At 39.5% G+C, this 16,475-nt stretch overlaps 1 protein-coding gene across 2 annotated transcripts in view; it reads right to left on the minus strand.

Annotated features, from left to right (window-relative positions):
* LOC104419662 (transformation/transcription domain-associated protein) overlaps window positions 1-15,998 on the minus strand; it is a 31,359-nt gene extending 15,361 nt beyond the window's left edge. For both annotated transcript variants that reach the window (XM_010031386.3, XM_010031385.3), the window contains exons 1-13: window positions 15,507-15,998; window positions 14,353-15,071; window positions 12,231-12,356; window positions 12,056-12,141; window positions 8,562-8,670; window positions 8,002-8,097; window positions 5,520-5,582; window positions 5,377-5,436; window positions 4,795-4,863; window positions 3,494-3,575; window positions 3,316-3,368; window positions 3,121-3,186; window positions 1,808-3,040 (exon numbers count right to left, since the gene is read on the minus strand). In XM_010031386.3, coding sequence (XP_010029688.2) covers window positions 1,808-3,040; window positions 3,121-3,186; window positions 3,316-3,368; window positions 3,494-3,575; window positions 4,795-4,863; window positions 5,377-5,436; window positions 5,520-5,582; window positions 8,002-8,097; window positions 8,562-8,670; window positions 12,056-12,141; window positions 12,231-12,356; window positions 14,353-15,071; window positions 15,507-15,564 — 2,820 coding nt within the window. In that variant the 5' untranslated portion in view covers window positions 15,565-15,998. The remainder of the gene's footprint in view (window positions 1-1,807; window positions 3,041-3,120; window positions 3,187-3,315; window positions 3,369-3,493; window positions 3,576-4,794; window positions 4,864-5,376; window positions 5,437-5,519; window positions 5,583-8,001; window positions 8,098-8,561; window positions 8,671-12,055; window positions 12,142-12,230; window positions 12,357-14,352; window positions 15,072-15,506) is intronic.
* Between the last annotated feature and the right edge of the window lie 477 nt (window positions 15,999-16,475).

The following is a 16,475-nucleotide window of genomic DNA, read 5'->3' on the forward strand; positions in this document are numbered from 1 at the left end:
GTGATTTAATTAAAATGGGCGAAGAAAAAGCTCCACCTAACGAAATCATTAGTTATCATATATACCAGGAGTTTTTGCCCCAATAGCCCCTCTTGGAAAGGACAGAGATCATCAATAGGATAATGGGTGAGGCTGGAAAAGAAATATCTCCTAGAGGAGCAACAGAACCACAATCTTACATAGCACAAAGATTAAAAATAAATAAACAAAACATGATGGACTTTAAGCTCAATGATAATCACTGCACTTCTCCCTCCCACAGAAATTTGACAATGATCCAAAAAAATTTAGCATTTTTTTCTTTTTTGGGAGCTTCGGTAGACTCAATTTGCTGACTCAAAGACTCTGACAATGGGACATCTAACCTCCCTTAGGAATATATCAATGTCTGAGATCCAATGCAAATTTCCTAGTACGCAGAACTTATGGTGAAGATATTTTTATCATCATGTCAATCTTCTCAGTCTGTGTTTTAAAATGATGGGACCTTCATCTATTTGAATATGGGAGTTAGCTCATGTTTTTAAATGACTATGGGAAGAATTAAGCTACCCTACTGTTAAAGCAGGATTGCCTCAAGTCTTCGGCATACATCAACATCTCACCTTGCTAACTTGTTTGCTTTTTATTTGTTCCCCAAGGCCATTTTTTAAGAGTATAACCAATTTTTAATTGATGGGGAAATGGATCACTAGGAATTAAAAAGCAAGTATTTATATATTAGTGGAGTTGATATTTGATTGTAAGAACCACCTTTCCACCACCAAGCCTTTTCCCACTTAGTAGGGAACCCTACATAGATTGTTTACACCATTGAGCATCGTTCTATGCTGTTCACCAAAAAGTCCTGATGGTAAGTGGTATGGGCAACCGTTAGTCCATTGCAAGGTGGTCGTCATTTAAGAGACAATGAGAATCAGTTCAGTGCACAAATAGAAGCGTACCTGTATGTTGTATGGCACGCAAAAATCTGTCTAATAATCAAGTTATGCTAGCTTCTGTTTCAACTATCCACAACCACCATAATAAATGCAAAAACTCTCACCATTAACATTGCTATGTCATGGAACGATACTTTAGATCGTGATCCTTGTGGCACTTAGACCTCAACTTGCCTTGTAGCAAGCCTTACTTGCTCTTGCTCGCACTCACACTCAAGGAATGGATTCCTAGAGAGAAGCTCAAAAAAATGTTTGTATTGCTCAAATACTTGCGTGGTTCCAGATGAAAGAGAGGGCACCCCTATATTTTCATGAGCCTCCCTCCTTGCAATTGAAATTTTCAATCCAATCTAACTGGGAAAATCAATGGGAAGCTACAGATTATAAGTGTTTAAATGCTCTTATTACCCACATGAATGTTCTAGAGTCTCCTAGAAAACCCTAGATACAATAAGATTCTTGATTATATGGTTCACTTTGCCAACTTGTGGATATCTTAGCCCATTTCCTTAATTGGAGGAGCCTCGTCGCCATTTGTCCATGATATCTTTAGCTAGTAAATGATCACATTAAAAATCAGAGCAAGACAGGAACAACAAAACTTGACCTAGGTGATCCGATGTAGCCAACACTAGAGTTGACTTTCTACCTTCCCATCCCATGCTCACTCAACACCCAAGAATACTGATTTTGTCAAAGTAAATGCATTCAAATTGAATGGCATGTCCAATAAATACAAACACAAATATAATAAAACATGGGTCGGAATTGATTATGTCACAATTGTCCAGCTAATTCAGAATGATGATAAAAGATGGAGGACTTAGAAGTCAAACATGTGAAGAAAATATTACCACCACACTAACCTTTACATCTGAGGACTCGGAACGTCGCCAAGAAGCATCAATGCTCGAAACTAGAATAGTGGACAATTGCTTGGGTGTATATCCTTCGTCCATAACATTTCCCGGCAAATTAAGTTGAGATAATAAGCAAACACGAAGGAACCTCAATGCCTGTTTCCGGTAGAAAGCATCAATGCCACCATTTTTGTGCATTACAGCTGCTATAGCAAGATTTATGAATCGATCCAAAGGCACTAGAAATGGGGTCGAGGGCTCAAATGTAAGTATCAAGCGAAGTCCATGTTCAGGGTTCTCCTTGCAATCAAGTGCAAGAGGCTCTTTGAGAAAGCGTCTGTTGCGACCACCTAACTTGCCAAGAAGTTGCATAGATTTTCCACCCCACGGATATGGCGCAGGTCTCAAGTGGCCCCATAAGGCTAAAATCACCTCCGACATGACATTAGCCATACTTGGTTCCAGGAAATCGGGATTTAAGCTATCAACCCAGAACTCAAGTGTTCTCAGACCTAAACTCACCAGTTCATTACTTCCCCTCAGACACAAGACAAGAGGCTTCATGAGACGGGGCAAGTAAGGTAATAATGAACTTAATCGTGCAGGCAACGATAGGCACAACTCCAGCAATAGCTCCCTCATGTCTTCTCCAGTTGGACCCTCAAGCATGGTTAAAAGCATGTTTAGGCAGGGGAGCAACATAGGAATCAGCTCCCGAAGTAGGAGCTCAAATTTGCATACAGAAAGTGCTTTAAACATCATTCGAAGAAGTTTCATGTAACCAAGTGGCTTTTCAACTTCAGTAGCACTTTTCATGCATATTTCCATTATAACAGGGACGTGAGGCTGCAAAATTCTTTCAAAATCTGAAGGAGATCTGTTAACAGCATTAAATATATACCCAAAGAGCAGCAACACCAGCTTTGCCGCCGGAGACTCTGGATGCTTCAAGACGTCAAGTTTGCTGCTCACAAGAAAATTAATGAGCACGTCCGCAAATGGTTTATATACTTTATTAGCTAGCAGGAGGGAAGCGAAAATATGAACCAATTGAGTGTTTGAAATCATGCAGTCAAAAAGCTCTGGCAAGCATAAAGAGAACATGTCCATAAGATCCCGTGGTTCCATGATTGCCAAAATCTGAGAGAATAGCTGCATCATATCTCTTTCCTCATCCTTCTCTTTGAAGAGGGCTAAGCAATGAACACCACTCTTCAAAACACCAGCAGCTTTGCAAACCTATCAAAAAGTGTAGTTAAGCCAAATGACCAACCCTTAGTACCCAAAAGACAGAGCCTTTACAATCATCTTTCCTGTACCTCATCCTCGCGCATCCCTTTAAATACTTGAGGTGCTGGTAAACTAGATGAAGCGGATCCAACAGTCTGTTCATGTGTTCCATGTATAAAAGAGAAAACCTCATTATCAATTTTTTGTGTGATAAAAAACCTAAATCACATAAGAAGAAATACAACAGCTATGAATCTGATGATCAAATCAGACAATGAAAAAACCTGAGAACGGGGGATGTGCGCATGTGTGATGCTCCAAATGATTGTCTTCATTCCTGTCAGTAGCACAAATTGCACAAATATTAGATTTAGCCACAGAAAAAAATGGAACACTGGGGTTCACAACAAGCAAAGACGATATAACTACTAAAAGATGTAAGAAAATAAAAAGTTTTATTACCCATAACCAATGTCTTGATCAGGTGCTTACAATCATTGACTTCTTTAGCATGTTCCAGGGGGACCTGCATGTTCAAAACTGCCTGCAAATGCATAGTAGGTCATAATTAAGAAGAGACAAATAGAAACAATATATCAGTTTTCAGAATATATGTCCTATTTACTTGTTCACATCATATGCAAATCATAACAGTTTTCAGGGATGCTTTTGCAATCATCAAAATACATCTGTGCACATTTCAGAAGTCATGGACTCCCAATTGTTCATGTCTAATACCTGATCTACCAGGATTCTCAAGTAAATCTGTGTCCATTTTCCTAATACTTATTTTCTAAGTGCAGTGCCTAAAGTCAAAACATCAGAACTTGAACAACCACCCCCCTCCCCCAAAAAAAAAAAAAAAAAAAAAAAAAAAAAACCTCCACCTAAAATAAAATAGAAAGAAACAGCACCACCACAAAAGAGGACATCAACCCTGCATAAGCATCTAAAAAACTTTATAAGCTTATCCAGAACAGTTATGTAGCCTATTCAATCATCACCAAGAAAATGAGCAGTCTCCCTAGGATCCCCACACTTTAGGAGTAAATTTATGATTATGGTCACACTCTCCTCCCTTTAGAAGCAATTTACTCTCAAACAAGTTTACATAAGAACCACCCACAACTAGGTTTGAGAGATGGTAATCGATAAGCAGTGCCCTTGATTGTCAGCCCATGCACTCAGCTTACCACTAATCCAGATGGCCTCCCAGATTAAGGGTGCGTTTGGGAGAGGCCTTTAGAAGGCACTTTGAACACCCAAAACCCCTTGGGCTAAAGAGAGGGTGTTTGTTGAATTTTTTTTTAACCCCATTTGGGAAATGTCAGCCTTCTCGGCATGCTGAGCTGAGGGGATAAATAAAAAAAATTTCTTCCCAAATTATCCTTGCTAGTTTTTTGTTTTTCGAGTTTTGCCCTCGATGACTATTCATCTTCTTCTTCTCTGTGAGCGGTCGCCGGTGACTGCTTGTCCTTGGCCGGCCAACTCTTCTTCTTTCTTTTTTTTAATAAAAAAAATCTTTTGCAAATATAATTTCTCCAAATACTATTTTGCTCAAAGATACTTCACAATTGACTTTTACAATACAATTTACCAAACACAATTTGCATTTTGGAATACTCCTTTAACTCAACGGCCTTTGCATTTACCCAAAGACTTCCCCCACAAGCCTTCCCAAACGCACCCTAAATAAGCTACATTTATGCATCAACAATTAGAAAACCCAAGTGACAAAAGAAAATGTACAGCCATGAAAAAACCTGCACTGGAAGTTCAAGTTTCGCCCTCAAAGTAGCTCGCTCCTTTCCATCTTCTCCTTCTTCCAACAGCTATTTACCACAAAAAAATAAGAATCTAAAAAACTAGGAAAACGAGGCAATAAAACTAAAACTAACAAAAAACAAAGATTACTTCTCCATAACTCATTACATATTAGCATATTCTGTGGACAGGTGGAAAGCTAAAACAGATTGTTTGCAAGTGATTGAGAGCTATTGTCGAAAGTGTAACAGTAACTTTTCAACAGAATAAAAAGGCCAGTCCTGGGAAAAGGCAGTTGACAGGAGAATGATGTAAATTCTCAATCAAGCATGCTATCAATTAGAAAAAAAACTGATATTTCAAGATTAACAAAGATTTATTCCCCCCCAAAAAAAAAAAAAAAAAAAAAGATCATCCACTGCTCCACAAGAAAATTCTATTATACTTTAACACTGGAAGACAGACAGTTGGCTGCAATAGGACCATTACCCACAAGTCACAATCTTTGCACCAATCCTCCCCCTCAATACAAGGCCAACCAATCAAAAATGACTACAAATGCAACCATGATCAAAAACTACCTGGGGAATGGTACGCTTGAAAGTGCTAAACTTCCCAACAAAAGCATCCAAAATGCGACCCTGTAAAAAGTAATAAATAAAACCATTTCACCACAACAAAAAATATATTAAAGCAAATGAAGACAAAGTAGACAAGCTCGGACCAGCAGATTCCTGGCTTCATCCATAGATGGCTGATCAAGACCTTTCTCAAAGATGGGCTCCACCTTGGTCCCATGAAACCAATTAATAAAGAAGTCAAAAAAACATACACAATGTACCAAACTTGTGAAATATAGACTGATATATGCCACAAGAGCATGTTAAATGTTAAAGTTACTTTATTAAGTTTCCTTTATTATCAGAGTTTTATTTCCTTTTTACTTACATAAGGATATTATTGTTATATACAATTTATATTCAATATAAATACAATGGGTGTAGGGTTCCTGTGACTACAGAAAACTACAGCCCTCTCTTTCTTTCTTTTAGTTCTCTTTCTCCTCCTTCTCTCTTCCTTCTTTCTCTCTTTCTACTTGTTGCGGGTTGTCTAATCAGTTTTGTGACATGGTATCAGAGCAAGTCTAATTACCTGATTACTTGATCCTATTGCTGGTTTGAGAGTCCCCTAGGGTTGGTGCACAGCCACCTAAAGCTGTAATTTTTATCGATTTTCTCTTCAAGTTTTGATACATATGAGATCGGAAGATATCAAATTCATCAGGTTTGGTTTGTGAACATGGATTACAATACTTACTAATCAGCGGATTCAAGAATCGGAGTACTTTATTGATTATGGTTGACTGGTCTTGCTGGTTTCCATCAAGCATATAATTATTTGAATCGAGATTTCTGTGGTAGATATATTTATATTGAGATTATCATCATGAGTGATACTACTACGACTCCTGCTGCTCCTCCTGCTGCTATTGCTACTCTTGCTACTGTTATTGCTATTGCTGCTATTGCGGCTATTGCTGCTGCTATTACTTCTGCTGCTCCTACTACTACCGTTGCTCCTACTACTACCGTTGCTCCTACTACTACTGCTATTGCGGCTACTGCTACTACTACTACCGTTGTTGCTGCTACTACTGCTGCTGCTACCACTACTACCGTTGCTGCTACTATTGCTGCTACCACTACTACTGTTGCTGCTACTATTACTGCTACTACTACCATTATTGCTACCGCTACTGCTGCTATTACTTCTGCTGCTCCTACTACTACCGTTGCTACTACCATTGCTCCTACTACTGTTGTTATTGCGGCTACTGCTACTACTACTACCGTTGTTGCTGCTGCTACTGCTGCTATTGCGGCTACTGCTACTACTACTACCGTTGTTGCTGCTGCTACTGCTGCTATTATTGCTGCTGCTCCTACTACTACCGTTGCTACTGCTATTGCTGCTACTACCACTACTACCGTTGCTGCTGCTGCTACTACCGTTGTTGCTGTTGCTACTGCTGCTACTACCACTACTACCGTTGCTGCTGCTATTCCTGCTGCTGCTACTACCGTTGCTGCTACTATTGCTGCTACTACTGCTCCTACTACTACCCGTTGCTCCTGCTGCTATTACGGCTACTGTTGCTGTTGCTACTGCTGCTACTATCACTACTACCGTTGCTGCTGCTATTCCTGCTGCTGCTACTACCGTTGTTGCTACTATTGCTGCTACTGCTCCTACTACTACCCGTTGCTCCTGCTGCTATTGCGGCTACTACTACTACTACCGTTGTTGCTGTTGCTACTGCTGCTACTACCACTACTACCATTGATGCTGTTATTCCTACTGCTACTACCACTACTACCGTCACTACTACCGTTGATGCTATTATTGCTGCTACTGCTACTACTACCGTTACTGCTGCTACTGCCGTTGCTACTGCTACTGCTACTACCGTTACCGCTACTACTGCGGTTGCTACTGCTACTGCTGCTACTACTACTATCGTTGCTGCGACTACTACGACTACTACTACGATTGCTGATTGGGCGCTACTATCTATAGGAAGAAACAAACTAAGAGGCTTAATATCGTGCTATGGCACATACTGTGGCCGAATTGTTGTGGTTGAAATCTCTTCTCCAGGAGCTTGGATTTTCAATTAATCAACCTATTGATATGATATGTGATAATCAAACAGCTATTTATATTGCTGGGAATCCTCTTTTTCAAGAGCAAACTAAGCATATAGAAGTTAAGTGAATGCTGTGAAGTAGAAGTTGGTTGCTACTTCTTACGTTGCCTCTAGAGATCAGTTTGCTGATATGTTTACCAAAGCATTATTTTGTCCTGCTTTTGTTGCTGGTTGTTCCAAGCTAGGCATGGTGACCTATATGCTCCAGCTTGAGGGGGAGTGTTAAAGTTACTTTATTAAGTTTCCTTTATTATCAGAGTTTTATTTCCTTTTTTACTTACATAAGGATATTATTGTTATATACAATTTATATTCAATATAAATACAATGGGTGTAGGGTTTCTGTGACTACAGAAAACTACAGCCCTCTCTTTCTTTCTTTTAGTTCTCTTTCTCCTCCTTCTCTCTTCCTTCTTTCTCTCTTTCTACTTGTTGCGGGTTGTCTAATCAGTTTTGTGACATTAAAAATGCAAGAATTGGCAAGGACAAGCATAGGCACCAGATTCAACATCAAGCGAGCGCAAGTCGTGTGAATGTTAAGCGACAGCGAAGCATCGTGCATGTTGCTTGAAAATAAGTATATGATCCTTGATAACTGCATTGCAAAACAATAAATAATCATTGGTCAAGGTAGGTTAAAACATGAAATAAAAAAGAGCTATTAGGGAAATAAAACAGAAAAGTAGCCTGAAATCCTTGAGAAAATAGTAATCCCTATCATGAGGAGCTCAAGTATTTAAGAGAAATTATAATGAGACAAACAAACTAAGTGCAGCATCAGACTTCATAGAAGAACCCTCAAAGCATCTCCCTAGAAATCGAGCAAATCAAATTTTCAAATCCAAGGAACATGCTCCAGACGTTATAGTGGCATTCTTCAGCAAAGCATCAAAGAATAGATCTTCTCCCAAGAATCAGGAATTTTTTTCAATTAAGCAGGAACACCAAGATAGAAAATCAAGAACACAGAGATGCACAAGCCCAGGTTATAATAACAGCATACTCCTAATTATCCAACAACTGAAGAATATACTACATCTACTAGAACTAAAAGCTCACCTGCGTCAAAGAAAGGTCTGACCGAACATGATGTACTATCTCCGCTAGCAGACTGTAAGCCAATGGCCTCAAGGTCTCAAAGCATGCCCGACCGGGTCCTACTAGCACACTGACCGTTTAGGAGAGAAAAAAGGTCAACTGAGTATTCAGCAAGAGAACAGGTGCAATTGTTCTTTTAGTTTACCAATGGATAACGTAGCTGAGAAAAACAAAGTTCATTCCATATTCTTCTTGGAGAATGCAGGGGAAAAAACTCATTTCAAGTTATGTATACTATCATATAAGTTGAGACACCATTAAAACAACAAACAATAGCACTATTTCAGACACAAGAAGCTCCACAAATGTAATGGTGGAACTAAAGCAACTACTGGCATCTCTTCTCTTATTTCCAGAGAAAAAAAGTCACTTCAGAAGAATGAAAACAGTCAAACCAATTCACATACGTGAATCGCGAATCAGTTCAGCAACAACAATTTAGAGTTAAAATAAACAGGGAGCAGTAAAATGACATTTTACATGTCAAAGAAACACTATATAGAGTTGACACTGAAATTCCTTGGTGAATAAACCCTTATGCGCTAGGATTACACCATTAAGATACAGCAATATGATCGCCAATTTAGAACATCACAGAGAATGAGCAGAAGCTGCCAATCTTTAAAATCCATTGGTAAATCATTACACTTCCTCACCAAATATAACTATTTTGCTTAATCAACTAAAAATTTAAATGTTTTTCCAATTCAAGCCCAAAGAAAAAGACCTCCCAATTCCTGCCCAAATTCTAAAAGTTATTTTCAATTCGATCCTGCTGTGAGTACACATACAAGCACACATTATTAAATGCCACAAATTTGAACAGGTGACTAGAATTTACTACCAACAAACAAATAGGATAGATTTTCATAGTCAGAGACCATCTATTAGCCACATGGCATACATTATGTAGTTATCCATTTCAAAACATCTGACCACATTAGCATCACGATTGTTCCTTTTTAGCAACCAAAACATCAGTTCAGAATTATACAAGAGAATTACTGCACCTAAGATAGAACTGAAACTGACATCAAAGTTCAAGGTAGAATTGAAAGTTCTCCAAGTTCAGGGTAGAATTGAAAAGGGTCGAAAGTACAGGGTCATTTAGGTATCTACATGTAGTAGTAGTCATAACTTTCAATTTAAAATTGACAGTCCATTCTTTTTCTATTTGCAGCATTTCCATTTTCAATTCAGATTGGAAGAGAATAAACATAAAACTCTATATATAACGACAACAAACTAAATTTATCATTTTAGGTCTTTCCCCAACCCTTTCAACGTGAGTTACTATCACAAAATAAACCACCTCAGTGGAGCAACTAGTGACCCAACCTACTCCCCGAACACTTTACATTATAAGAATTTTGGCCAAGTGAAAGCACTAAAACCTAGTGGTGCATCTATATCAGAAAAGCCTTTAAATGGAATTATGCGTCTCATATGATGACTGACATTGTTCATTTTGTGTAACAAAATTTGGCAGTAATTCAGTGAGAGAGCCCACCCCAAGTGCCATTTTTGGACTATCATCATCGGTCCTTTAAACACATTTGAACAAAACATGAAGGTCTTCAAGCACTCCCTCATGTGCAGCTCAGTGGAACTGCACTTTGCAATTATGCTCTCACAACTTAGTGAAGAGGGAACTCACCGATACACTGTGAAATCTAGAAACTAAATTTGGAAAACTATCCATTGGCAGAGTACCTTTACAATATAAGTATCACCAGACGACTAAATGCCCCCATTGCCATCTGCAATGGGAATGGCTTGACTGCAATTTTCTCAACCTATCATACCTATATTTAGCAGTAGCTACTTTTCCCCATAACATATTCTTTTCCTGCATTATCATTCAAAAAATCTTTTTTCCTGCATGAATCTCTAATTCCATTTTGCAAGTAAATGAATCAATGAGCAAATCCATTTGACATAATGGAAGCTTTACTATACACCACATAACCCAATGACTCTTAAATTCTTCTTCTCCACTCTGCCATAAGAATCTTTTTTGTATATCCTCTTGTTTGTCCACAATAGGGCAGTGGGAAGATAGACATAAAACAAGGTCAAAGTGCTCCTGATAAGAGTGAGCCTCACGTCTCAAAGTTATTAATTCATCCGTCTTACTAGTCTTCTTTGAAATTTCTCCATGGGTGTCAAGGAATTCCTGTGTTGGCAACCTCTTGAGCTGAGAAGTTACAAAGTGGCTTTTTATGAGGTCGTTAATGCAATGAGTATAAGATTCATTCACTTGATTGGAACATTTTCTGCTCTCATTTCTGAAGAGGTCTTGGCTTGGGAGAGTAGACTCTTTTCAATGAAGCTCCTCTTAGTAAATGGCTATAGAGGTACCCCCATATAGAAATTCTCATTGGGTTGAGTGTGATTAGTGCCAAATACAGCTTGCTTCCTGGTGGTTATGGCTGAAAAAACATTGATTATACACGTAGGCCGATCTTTGGAAACATCGATTTTTTAATCACTGGACAAGATTTGAGAACATGATTTTTGGTATGGCACTTCTCTTAATCCAGATTCCCTTCTCACTTCCAATGATCAAAACGATATAATTTCTGACTTTTGGTAGGTCGATTCTATATCGACATTCCTATATTCATTGGAGACTTTAATGGTTGGGAACTTGATTATGGTGCTAGCTTCCTTCTTCCACCTTCCAATCTCAATTTTGGCAGTCTAGAGGGGAGTGGAATCTCAAGCAAAATCTTCTCCGCCAAGCCCTATCATAGAGTTATTAATAGCTTTAACTTCAATCAATCTAGTTAGTTCCTGCCATTGCTATCGGGTTTCCTAATGCTCCCTTCATTAAATCCTTCTATTGTTTGGCAGCTTCTTAAAATCCTCACTTCTAAGAATCTTAGGGTGTGGAATTCTATTTTGGCAGCTGTAAAGTGTTTGGACAATCCAGAGATCATTTGCTCCCTCACTGTTATTGATTCAGCAATTTTCATTTTCAATTGCTCTTGTATATGTTGGTTATGCGAAGTTAGTCAATGCTAGAGCTTTTCTTCCTACTCTAACCTGTCCAAAAGGCTCGAGCGTAGCTCCACTTTGTCTCATGCATTGCATTCCAAGGAACTAAATAAAAGACTGTTGGAAGGAACATAGTCTTCACCCAATTCCGTTTTTGTTGATTTCAGGCACTTATCAGCTTCATGTTGTAATCTTACCATGAACTAGTGTTTTGTTGTTTTCCGATCTGCCCTTGTATATGCTAATGCAATGGACAGCTTCTTTATCAGTAAAATCTTATCTTGTCAAAAAGAAAATTTGGTATCCATCCATGCACTTCTGTCCATAAATATTGCTCATGAACAAGCACATTTGCTCATTACCTTATTTCGCTTGATCTAACTGCAAATTACATATCCCTAAATATCAAATTACGACCCTACCAATTCAATGGTTATTAAAAGTATATCCTCTACCTTTCATCCAGTAATTTGTCAATCAAAGGAAATAATCCCCGCTTGAAATCTGTTCCCAGTACATGCTTTAGAGCCACCAACAATTCCTGTATGAAAAAATTTAGATCAACTGTTTACTTGGACAGCAATCAAGAATTGGGAAGGAACAAAAGAGGAATAAACATGGAGTTCCCACCCTTCTAATCGTTACAGAATCAGAGCAGGTAACCAGCAGAGTGACTATACTTCTACAAATGCTTTCTTCATGGGGTCTGATGTAATCAGTGCAACTCTTTAACAAATAAGTCAAGAAAGAGACTGTCTGCAATAATTTAAGGAAAGAAAGGGATTAGAATCCACATGTAAATCCAAAAAGAACAGCATAAAAGGTATCAACAAGTTTTCGGTACTGAAGGTTATCCCATTTTATTAGCCTGTGACAGTATACTTTCTCTAGAATCAGAATAATATGTCTCGTTTCAAGATTTGGCGAAGAAGTGACTTCAACAGTGTCACGAAGTCCAGCCTGATAGGTGGAGGGAGACTACGTACATGAACATAAGGTCCATTGAAACCCCACAGACAAGCAATGTGAAATACTTTTAACACTTCCTCTATTGTGCAAGCCGGATTAATAACACATGAAATGGATCAATGGAGGAGAGCACACATGTAATAAACCAGAACAGAATCTAGCCCTGACACAATGTTAGAAACTCTAACCCAAAAGATTAATAAGGGAGACTACATACATGAATAGAAGACCCATTGAAACCCCATAGACAAGCGATGTGAAATACTTTAACGAACAGAAACAGAGTTAAAGGTAAGCCAATAGCTCTATCTGCAAAGCCAAAAAGGTGCTATCTATGATTTGGAAATTCTGAGTTGGCTTATTAAGTTCCACCAATAATATAAATTACGACCATTTAATAGAGACAAAAGCATATAAATTTGCATATTATGATCCCATCTTTGTCGCTAATCATTATCTTGTGATAGCAAATTGATACCATCAGCATTGGTTTCTGACCTCGATAGAAGAAAGCTTTCATTATCAAGAACTTATCCTAATATTAAGACCAGAGCATGATATAAACTTTTAATGCGATCAATTAGAGCTCCCAATATCTCACTTTCCCCCATAAACAAATGGCAAATTTCCAAGATTTCCATGATGAGACATACCACAAGAGCCAAAATAGAATGTATGAGTGTATAAGCTAAATATCACGTGAAAGAGTAAAACTTAGTATATTGAATCGATTTCAGTTGAGAATGAACTCTCCCAAGCCTCCGCAAAATCCATAAGATATCAGATGCATTACCCAATTCATAAAATCTAATATAAAATATGAAGAGGAGACAATTTTACAACTCCTTTTCATTTGCATTGGTCTTAGATTGCTCTTCACTATGAAGTAAACCATAATTGATGAAAGAAACCTGAATGAGAATGGTGGCCGAGCTAAACAAGTACAACAAACCAGAGAATTTCGTAATGCCAATTCAAAGCATTAGCCAAATTCTTGAGAGAGAGAGAAAGAAGGTCAATTGATTCTTATTTGCCCATTCTAATTACAATTGCATAATCAGACAAATAGTTACTCTTTCCTGCCCAAGACACAGTACAAGAAAGAGGCAGTCAGGGAGGACAACATCACATAATATGATTAACAAAATTAACTATCAAAACATCTACATTTCAGCTAATCCTCATGCCATAAATCAAAATTAGCACACAAAATTGAAATAAAATAAGAGGGGATTCCAAGTTCTAAAAATTACTTCTCTTCCTCTCAGTTCAGAAAAGAATATTGCTCTAGCTGTCTGTTTGAAGGGTTCAGTGATCTTGTGAGATACAGCTATGACAGATCAAGTAGGTGATAGCAACCTCAGAAACTTACACGTATTACTATTCCCTTAACCCACATTACTGCTATATTAAGTCTGAGTGTCTCTTCCGTGATAAAAACAGAAAAGACAAGAGTATTATTATACTATAACTGACATCATTCACTTAAACTTACGACAAATCTTTATGACCGTCAATTTGATTCTTTCCTACATTGAAAATGTCTCTTTGGTATAGCAGTAACTACAACATCTCATAGCTAGATGAGACAGCTTCCAATTGTGAAGAGTTAGCCGAACCTCTCATAAAAGCCAAAGCAACCCTTTTCAAAGTTGTAGCTGCTTGGAACTGTACCAAACAGACTCACAGTCTAGATTACTTCGAACCATTTATGGAACTTATAACTGAAAGAAGAAAAAGTTAATAAAACGAACAAATCCTGCACAATGAAGATATTACCAACCTTAACCTGAGCACCCTTCAGCTCAATGAACTGAGTTTTCAAATGGGGAGGAACCTTTTCTGGTCCAGGAACAGATATGGCAGTTACCATCAAAGGCAGCAAGTGAGGAATGTTCGTTTGAACAAGCCGACTGTACAGCTGGAATAGAAACATGACCACAAGTGGACTTTCTGTCACTATCTTAAATGACCTAGTACTTGGATTGAGCTGCCCAGTCCCCCCATATGCACCAGTAGAAATGCCCTGATCTGAAGAGCTAGTCTCCATTGGCTTAACATCTTCACCACCTAATGCTCCACTTTCAAAAAAATGGCTGACGGTTGATCTGAAGTTCTGGTAAATCTTGCATACAAAGTCGAGAAATGGTTGCACCTCGTTCTCCAATGTTGGTCTGAAGTTTCTTAACAAGTCAAATATGATGCGTATGCAAATTAGGCCATTCTCTTCATTATCACTGGTGAGAACTTGCATGGCAACCCTTAGTAGATCCTGAACAAATGGGCGTAGGACTTCACTATGAGGTAGGCGGTTCAGGATTTCCACGATGATATTTCGAAGCTTGTGCTCTGGGTTATCAGTAAACTGAGGCTTTGTAATTTGCACTAAAATTACAGAGAATGCCCTGAAGTAGCATCTTAGGAAATTTAAATATTCTGCAGTATGGGCTATCTCTAGACTGTCGCGTACCTCCACCGCCATCACTAGCCTCGCCTGAATCGCTGTTTTCAAAACAACAAAAAAAACCTCATGGTCACACCAGCAGATACTCATTCCAAAACACGGCATGAGAAATAAAATTTACAAAGCTACTTTTTGAAATCACAGTACAGAAACCCTCTATTGAAGAACAGATAGCCCACGGAACAATTAGATGTCTAAAGTTTAAACCACGATAGAAGCACTACACCCACATGATCCCTTCACCATATCATTACGATCATAGATTATCATTTCCCCCTTTCAGACTCGCACCTAAGCTCAAACACCCCAACATCCTTCCTTAGCAAGGAACATCCTTCCCCGCTTACAACACACGCTATGATCCTTCCTATACGTACGTATGAACATCCGTGCCTATTGAATCACGCTCGTGAGTGAGCGAGTGAGTTTAGAGAGAGAGAGAGAGAGAGAGAGAGAGAGAGAGAGAGGAGTACGTAGATCAGGGTCCACCAAATGGCGAGAGTGCTGCTCGAAATTCTGAATCGGACTCATTTCTCCCCCCCGCGGACACGCCGGAAACGGCGTCGCTCCGCGCGGCTCCTTCGAAGCCGAACCGGCCCCGCCGACGATCGGGCTACGCTCCCTCGCGCGACCACCCCCCGAAGCCCCGCTCCAGGAGACGGATCATCCGCCTATACACACACGAGCAGGAGCGGGGTGCAGCCGCCGCGGCGCTCGATTGCTCCGGCGAAGGGAAGGAGCTTCGCTAGGGTTTATGAGGACTCTCTCTCGGGAAAGGTTTTGGAGCTTCCGGCGATCTCCCTCTTTCCTCCTCCCCCTTTCTCCGGCCTGGAATCTCTCTCTTCGAGATTCTTCTTCTTCTTCGTCTTCGTCTTCTTCTGCTTCTCGCGGTGAATTCGGTTCTACTTTTAGGTCCCCGAAGGAGGTCTGGAATTCTTCGGGGTGGGTTTCATTCCTGCACAGCTCGTCGCGGGGGGAAGACTGTCGAGTGTCGAGGTTTAAAGCCTCGCGAGTCGGTGGACTACGGTGGATTCCGGTTCGGTCGGACCGGAATCGGAACGCGGGGCGACCCCGACCGGGTTCGATCGGCTTAAGGGGGAGATCGTGGGCCCAAACCCGGCCCAAACGATTGGAAGTGCGATCAGAATCTCGTTCTCCTTGTTTCGTAGGGGATCGATGCCACGTTATAGGCTTTGGACGGTTAGCGATCGCAGGTTGGAGCGATCGATTTCAAAGTTGGTGAATTCCAGATTAAAAATCTGAAGGCTATCTTTGTCAGTTTTAGAGTTGATCTAGATAAAATAGATGGTTCCTGATATAAATGAAATCAAAATAGTCAAGTTCGCTTCTCAAATCTTTTAACTCAAGAACCAAACCAGTTTTAGTGTGAATTGGCTTGAAATCAGTCGCGTATGGCCGATGGCCTGGTTGTTCACCCCTAA

The sequence above is a fragment of the Eucalyptus grandis genome, chromosome 9, assembly GCF_016545825.1.
Source record: "Eucalyptus grandis isolate ANBG69807.140 chromosome 9, ASM1654582v1, whole genome shotgun sequence".
NCBI lineage: Eukaryota > Viridiplantae > Streptophyta > Magnoliopsida > Myrtales > Myrtaceae > Eucalyptus > Eucalyptus grandis.